At 35.6% G+C, this 8,762-nt stretch overlaps 1 protein-coding gene across 1 annotated transcript in view; it reads left to right on the forward strand.

The window, feature by feature from the left end:
* Positions 1-873: 873 nt before the first annotated feature.
* AASDHPPT (aminoadipate-semialdehyde dehydrogenase-phosphopantetheinyl transferase) overlaps positions 874-8,762 on the forward strand; it is a gene marked incomplete at its 5' end in the record, with an annotated part of 27,426 nt that continues 19,537 nt past the window's right edge. Inside the window, one exon of the mRNA XM_010173371.1 lies at positions 874-1,099. Within this exon, the coding sequence (XP_010171673.1) occupies positions 874-1,099 (226 nt within the window). The remainder of the gene's footprint in view (positions 1,100-8,762) is intronic.

Here is an 8,762-nt window from a genome sequence, read left to right on the forward strand (position 1 = left end):
CGGGGGAGGCAGCCGGGGGCCCCTCGGGGACCGGCCCTTTCCCGCGGGGACGCGGTTGTCTCTGCAGATTCAGTGTCGCCCAAATTTCTGATTTCTCGTAGGAAAATAGGCCCTGCAAGGGCATTTCGGGGAAGTAAATACATGACACAGAGTTAATTGTCAGCTCTACTTAGACCTTCATTCACTGAGGAGGAAAAGGGAAGTTTGCAGTCTGCTACTAGTAGTTATTCTGAAAGACTTCACAAGTTTTATGTCATGATGTAAAGTTAGGAGACGAAATCAGTGTACTCGAGGAGACTGTGCGTGAAGACAGTAGTGTAATGTGTAAGCTAATAAAGCTGTTTTACATAATTCAGGTTTTAAATCGTTACACATAAAGATGTGATAGTAATACAGACCCCTGCTAATTAGCCTATAAGAAGTCACTCATCATCTTTAGCTGTTCACTATTTCATTTAGCACCTAAGTAACAGAATGAATGTAGTGAAAGGAAAGCTGTTGGGACAGTTTTATTGTTCAGTGTGGTAGAAAAAGTATTCCTCTGTGCAGTAAAGTAGCCTAAGTAAGTAAATAAGATAGAGGAGGAACTAATTTATTACTCCCCTAGGCTAGGACTGTTTTTCATTGGATCTTTATGCTCATAGTCATAAAAAATGTGTTATATACTCGAGTCTGGTGGACTCTTGGTGAAATGTCATTGACACAGGCTTTTATAAAAGGGAGAAATGAAAATGATTTGGCTAAAATGCACTCTTACTTTCTATTGAAAATAATAAACCCATGGTTTTTTGAGTAGATGGTTTTCTAGCAACCACAGATATTTTGCACTTAGCATAATAGTTCTGTATGAATCACTTCCATTTTATTTCATAGGCTGGTCGCCTGCTGATACGGAAGTTAATTGCAGAGAAGTTGTGCATACCTTGGAATGAAATACACTTGCAAAGGACCTCAAAAGGAAAACCTTTCCTGGCAAATAATGTATTTGGTATCTACTCGAATTACAACTTCAATGTCTCTCATCAAGGAGATTATGCAGTTCTTGCAGCTGAGCCTGAGCTTCAAGTTGGTGTCGATATTATGAAGACTAATTTACCAGGTAATGCATTATTATAAACAAATCTGTCCTAGAATTTTAGTGTAATTAGAAAAGAGTATGTGAAGGTATTATGTATTTGCTTTTTTTTTTATTGTTAAATGTCCTCCTCGTTGTTTATTCAGTTTTCTGTTATGCCAGATATGGATATATTTCCAGTTTAGAAAAGCAGAACCCTGGAAAAATGAGGTTGTGAATCCTACTATGGTATTGGCAGGACTGGTGTTGCAGGTATTTTAGTTACAGGTTTGCTGTGTGTTAGGTAGAAGCAGGGACAGCTTTCCAACCAGGAACAGTGGGGTCTGTCCCCATGAGAACCTTATAGCCTGTGACTGTGCATGTTACTCCTTTGTCCCATAAGTATGGACATTGTACGTGTCGGCACTGGACCCAATACTGTAGCAAACTGGCATTGAAGATTTGCTATGAGTGTGCAGAAATCCTCAGTGAGAAGGATCATGTGGGAATATTTGAGGTGACCCTGATAAAAGACTAAGCTTTACAAAATTTACTTGTTGGCCTATTTGGCTTTATGAAATGTTACACTAACCTGACTATATTAGGGAACTTCAGGACCCAAATTATAAGTTAGAATTGTAGCAAAGTGTATTTTTAAATACAGTTTATGAAGATCATCTAGTTCACAAATATTCATCCATGCATGACTGAGTTAAAGGAGAAGCATACTGGGATTTACAATTTACTAGAAGTTTAGTTTATGAGAATCCTCCTCAAATGTTTAACCAGATGTGACGATATTAGCTGTGTTCTTAGAAAATCTCTCTTCACAGTCTTCAATTTACCCAGCATTTCATGCTACAAAATAATTTGTGTAGTAAGGTAAAAATTCAAACAAACCATGACTGGATAACTTTCTCTCCGATTGCTTTACACTTTCTTACTCCTTATTACAAGTGTACATTTTTTGATTTACATGTTTACTAAGATGCAGAGAAAATTTACTACAATCCAAAGTGAAGTTGTTCTTCTCTGTGACTCGCTTCTATCTACTGTAGACCCTCACTCTAAAGTTGGGGATCGGCATGTGGTGCCACACTGAAGCCCAGGGAGGACCCCAGACCAGGACAGTTCTGTATTTTGTGATAGGAACTGTGGCACGTGGATAAGGCTGCACTGGAACGGGTACAACCCTGAAGGGACTGCAGTAATGTGGGGCCCAAATACCACATTAAACTTAAGGCCAGTGCTTTTATCATAGCTCTCCCAAGCAAAACAAAGCACAGTGATGTCCCGGCTGTGTCCCCTCCCAATGTCTTGCACACCCCCAGCCTATTTGTTGGGGGGGCAAAGTGACAGAGAAGGCCTTGATGCTGTGCAGACACTGCAGCAGTAGCTGGAATATTGGTGTGGTATCAACACAACACCACACAACATTGGTGTGGTATCAACGCTCTTTTAAGCGTAGATCTAAAACAGTGTGCCATAAAGGCTGCTATGGGAAAAATTAACACCCTGACCTAGTACCCTTGGAAATACTTTGGCTACACTTGCCTCAGACCTTACCACGAGGCTCCCTAATTACTCATTTTAAAAAGCTTTCCTGTTTCATCAGGTAAATTATGAAAATCAAAACGTTGAAACATTCTTCTTTGTATTTTAAGCGTTTCTTGGTAAATGAGGAATTGAAAGTAATTTATACATGCTGTATGTGGCGGTAAGGATATCTTGTATCCTCTCTTGGTATTTTATGCAGCTGGAAATGTAGCTGGCGTTTTAGAGACACATTGCTGATGTCTGTCTGGCAAATGAAATGTGTTAAGCTCTCTTTCTGAAAGTTGGAAATAATTGTGAAGAGTAGAGCTTTAACTTAACATTTAGCTTTAGAAATCTGTATTTTTATTACTTCTCCATTTTGAAATATAATGCATTCAGCTTTGTAAGGGAATATATTCTTAGTTCTTTTCCAGTTAATAGAAAAAATATCTTTTAACTTCAGTATTGGCTGGCTTTATTAAAAAAAAAATTCTCTACTGCTTCCTTTCTCTTGTATTTTTTACTTATTCATTCACTATTCCTTTCTCATTTCCCTCATGTTAAATCACTGAAATAAAATAGTGGATAACTTAGTGTCCATTGATCTCTTGCTCATTCTGCAGGCAGTGTCAGAGCAAATCAAGAAGGTTCTTTTATTTTGTATATGAGTGGATTTTTCATTCAGTGTCCCTAGTCACTGCTGGCATAAGAGGTGTGAAATCAAAGTTAGGCTGTCAGTATATATTGTCACTTACTCTTAGTTATGTAAACTTTATCAGGTTAAATTTACAAAGAAATTATCTTGAGTTCATCCTGTTGATGTTTTGGTTGCTATTCTGCTTCTGTCACATAACTTCCTGATTGCCTGTCCTAGGATTGCCAAGTAACAACATGAACTGAAGTTTAAAGTAGGATTTGGTATCAAGGAGAGAGTTTAATCTCGGCAGAAATGTAGGAAAAGTGGTAAAACCAGACTCAATTTTTAGTTAAGTAAAAACAGGGTTTAGATACAACATTCAGTTCTTGACTCCTTCAGTAGTAAGAGATGCTCCTGCCAGTGCATCCTAGAATTGTTGATGGCAGCAGTCATGACTTCTTACCATAAAGCAAATGTTGCCACATCCCAGGGGCAGCTGCACTTAGCAGCTGTATGGATTTAATTTGTGAATATGAGCTGGTGAGACTAAATGCTGCGTTGAGATCTGAAACAAACAGGCTTTAGTGTTTTTACCCATAGAGAGAAAAGTGGTGGTTGTTCTGGAAATGATGCTCATGATTCTGAAGTCTGAATGATAAAATTAAATCTGTGCTTTTGTAATGAAGTGGTACTGAAAAACTGTGTATCCAGATGACCACTTTGGAACAAGCTAGTGACAGATGCAGCCTGCTGGGGTTCCTGAACATGGGTCCTTTATCCATGTTTATTCATGGCTACTTTATCCACCTCTCCCTCTTTTGTCAGACATCTAGGCATGTGTTATCAGAAAACGGGGCTATTAGGGCAAGTCGCTGTATCCACAGTGGGAACTCATGGTGGTAATGCTCACAGTGTATACAGAGGAGAAAAAGTGCATCGTTAAAAAATGTCTACCTTTCCAGTATCTGAAGATCAACCACTAGCATAGTCTGTCCTGAGGGAATTTCTCTGTCAACAGCTTGTATGCATCTTTTCTATCTTTTGATAAGGAGAGAAAGGAAATTCAATGCTTGTCATTATGCATGAGAAAAAAAACATTCTAAGTGTGTCAACACCTGGTTGTGCAATTGTTTTCCACATTATTTAACTTTACATAAATATTTGTGAATCAAATAAAAACCCACCAGGTTCCAAATTTTAAAGAGGTTTTATTTATGGCCGTATATCTTCATTTTTGGAATAATAATAATTTGCATTTTTGGAAGAGAAATATGATAGTAATGAAAACTTAATAATCGTATGTGGGAAAGTGAGCCAAGCAATATTATGAAGATAGGATTTTAAATTGTAGTCTCTGTAATATGAACTAAAGCTAGTGGTTTTTTCATCTAAAATTTTTCTGAAAAAGATTTTTGTCTTAGTAGAATTACCTGGAACTGTTTTCACTGCTGTGCTATGAATATACAGCTGATGTTGCCAGTATTGTTTTATCTGATAGTTCCACTGAGTGGTGCTCTTGCTCTGCCGTTTCGAAGTACATTATATTTCTGAGAGTGGATCCACTATAAATCTCTTCCTCTGGAATAGCTACAAGGACAAAGAGTTCCCTAGGTACAAAGTATATTACAGCAGGGGGTTTTTGGGGTTTTTTTCAAATGCTTGTTTAAATACAAAGTACTTAATCTTGTGATGTTATCCAACAGAATCTTGATTGAGGTATTCAGTATTCTAGTTCTTATTAGTGTTCAACCAGTGAACAAAATACGCAGTGCAAATATACAACAGAGTACCATGCAGCTGAAAGTTTTGAGAAATATGCTATTAAATTGTGTGCTAGCGTGTAACAAGGAGACCTGGTACACATAAACATTTTATGTCACTTCTTAATCTGTGCTATCTATTTTTGTTTTACTTATGTGCAATAAGAAGCCAGCTCTTTCCGTATTACTTTTGCTGCATTATTAAAATCTGAAAAATGAAACTACTGCAAGACAAAACCTTCTTCGAAGGTGAACACAGGCCATGCAAGAAGCTATTCTTAGCAGTGCAAATAGAGACAGTTCTACAAATGTTCCACAGGTATGCAACAGTTTATCACCCTTTTTCCTCTGTTCAGGTGTTGAACTAAATAATGTAGTGATGGTAGAAAAGGAAAATGTCCTCTTTTGGCATTGTGTGTTGTTGCCTTTTGGTTATCTGGCAGGTGATTGTTGTAGATTTAAATCAGACTTTCAGTTTACTTGTTTTTGAAGAATTACTGAGATCAGTGGGGTTTTTTTCTTCTCTTTAGAATAGTTTAAGATGAACTCTTGAATAATTTGGGAAAATGTGTGCTGTACTGTGAGTTTGTTAATAGAAGTAATCGTGGGCATTATTGGGCAGGGATCGTATGACATATGAAATTACTTTAACCCTTTCACAAAAGAAATTAAAAGGATTTTCACAGTACTACTAACTCCTGTGGAAAAAAACGCAGCTTGTGATAAAGGATTTGATTTTTTAACTTATGGACAAGAAATTTTGCAACAAGTGTCAGCTTGGTTTGAGTGGTGTGTGGGATGTTGATTTACCAGTGACTTAAACCCTGTAAAGTAGAACATTTTCAGAGAGTTAGGAAATTATTATCGCTTAATAAAGATTGCTTTGAGCATTTGAAAAAAGCTTAGATCTTAGGTTCAAGAGCTTTCCTGCTTTGCAAGTTATTTTATTTTCAGTAGTGTAATTTTTTAGCTTGGATGGAATTACAAAGGTAAATAAATTAATAGTTAATTCATGATCTTTCATAGTCAGCCTGCAATCTTTCTTACCTGTTGCCTTGTGGTTACATTGATCTGGACATTGCCAATCTCAATGAAATTCTGGAATTAAATATTTGACATGCAATAAAATTAGGTTTTCTCATTAATCTTTTGATTTTATGTTATATTTGCTTGTTAAAAGACACAAAAGGGTAAATTTTCTGCATGTGAATTTTACAGAAAATTAATTTGATCTAAAAATACTTCCTGTAAATGGTTTTTTAAGAAAGTAGGCTATTGTGTGCAAACATCTCATTGTTTGAAACTGTTTTTCTCTGAGGCAAAGAAATATAAAGAGAACTTAAGTAATTTTTTTCTTTTTATTCTCATTATTTCATCATTGAGGTGACATAATACGAGAGATTATAGACATCTCCAAATCAGAAGTACGTCACACATGAACCATGGTATCTAAATCCCACATGACGAAGCTAAATACCATACATCAGTCTACCTAGTAGAGGAAATCTCTCTCTCCAGCCAGTTATAAGCTTTGTGCCATTTCTTTTGGTAGTCATAAACTAAATTGAGAGTTAGGCACACCTACATCATAGTTAAGATATTTGGCATGTCTTTTAGTTGGCAGCTATGTTCAAGTTTTTGAACTTGTAATGCTTTTTTAATTGCTGCTTTTCATCTTTTGCAATAAGAATTTCTTGACCTAGAAAGAAATTCCAAAACCGATTGGGTTTTGGGGTGCTTTTGTCCTTCTTGCAGTGCCTTAACTTTACCTTAAGCAAAGTTCTAATTGTTTTTTGTTTTATTGTTGTATTTCAGTAAAACTCATAGCAGCAGTCAGCATCTAGCTTTTACTCTGAATGAAGAATTACCACATTATTAGCTAATGGTACAGCTATGGATATGTAGATGTGGTGTTTGGAATGAAGAAATTAACAAAGGATTGGGGTTAAATGTTGCTTCCAATTGATTAAGGAAGTCAGAATTTATAAGTATGCAAACAGGTAATTTTTAGATGTAAAGTAGTATTAAAACAGCTAGCTAATATTCTTGTTGAACTAACGAACCAACAAAGGGCAGTGGTCATATGCCCTTACACTGAGTGAACAGGGAGGAATTTCTTTGTTCTGTTTGCAAAGGGGAAGAAACAGCCATCTTAATATGTATTCTTGAAGAGTATGTTTATGTGTCAGTTTCATTATTGTGCTTTATGTAGTCACATTCCTATCACTGCTTTAACCTGGGATTGCATCATGTTTGTAAAAACACTTGCATGTTTTGGTAATTGATTAAGCACCAATGCTGGATAAACTGTGAAAGGAAAATTTGATACTGTGATTGTATCTCCTCTTTGAGGGAAAATTATTTCTTTCTAGAAAGTCCATCTTAGTCCTTTATGATTGTTTTTTAATAGGAAAACACAAAACTCTTTGGGTTAAAATAGAAGACAATAGCAAAATGTAGAACAAGTAATAATGAACTTGTGGAGAATAGATATGTTTAAAATGAGGGATAAATTAACAATTAAGAAAGCAAAAAAACTTAAACCAAAAGCTTTTAATAAAAATAAGAGTTGGAACAAAGAGAAACTATAAGAATTCTTGTCTGTTTTGGGGTTTGTTTTTTCCTGAAGTATCCTTCTGCACACTGAATTTACAATAATCACAATTTATTCCTTAATTGGTCTTTTGGGAAATTAAGTTGTACATTCAAAATGAGGCATTAAAGTGAATTGAATTTTTATTTTTTTAACATAACTAAAATTACTTCTCAGCCCACCATAATGACAGTTAGCTTTGTCTTTCCAAATTAAGGAAGTCTAGCAGAAAAATGTGACAGGAGGGACAAGGTTAAGTAATTCTTATGTAGATATTAAGAATTTGCTTTTCAAGGTGTTTCTTGCTAACACTACCCATTTCCAATAACTTCAGCTCTACAGATATGTGGATTTGTTGCAAGAGTTGGAAAATAGAAGCTGTCTTTATTCTGTATTGTCAAAAGCTTATTTGGATGTTGTCTGTGTAAGAATTACAGTTTGGAGCTCTTATTAGTTTCAAGGTTGGGAGACAGTGTTTTAGAGACACATTTGCAGATTTTTAGACTGACTTATGAAATGGTAGAAATGTATCTTAAATATTTCAGATCTCCCCTCAGTAACTAAAAAAAAAAAAAGCCTCATCTGGATTTCCCTGACATATTTCCTTTTTAAGAGAAATTCTTATTTTTAACGAGGCAAATATTTTTATATTTCCTCACTAAAGGTGACAGGCTGCTGTTGTCACGTCAGGTTTTCAGGAAGGTTTAGGTCCAGGAGACTTTTTGTTACTTCTGTAAGTAGCTGTTTTCTTGCCTTATGTTGGGTTAGTGCTGTAAGTTCTAGTCATTCATGCCTGTGTTATGTGCTGTGTTGTATTTTGGTGCAATCTTGTAGTGCATTAAAAAATGGTTACTAGCCCTGTATGGTTTTCCTGTCTGTTCATCAGAATTGTTGAGTTTTGTATTAAATATGTAGATCTTTTTCCTAGCAAAAAACAATTTAATAAAAACACTTGAAGATAGTATCTACAAGAGTAGATATAACTGATACAGGTGAATGGACCATTGAAGTTCATCAGTTTTACGTCTGTAGTTGTGTCTCACAACCATAATGTTGTGAATTTGGCTTTATGAAAGAAAGTTAAAATCAATAGATTTTGATATCTATTTAGATTTTTGAAGTTTTGTATTTATTTGTAGTATAATGCATCCTAACCTTAGGAGTGTTGAAAGGAAGTAGAAT

The sequence above is a fragment of the Antrostomus carolinensis genome, unplaced genomic scaffold (assembly GCF_000700745.2).
Source record: "Antrostomus carolinensis isolate BGI_N321 unplaced genomic scaffold, ASM70074v2 scaffold12620, whole genome shotgun sequence".
Classification (NCBI taxonomy): Eukaryota; Metazoa; Chordata; class Aves; order Caprimulgiformes; family Caprimulgidae; genus Antrostomus; species Antrostomus carolinensis.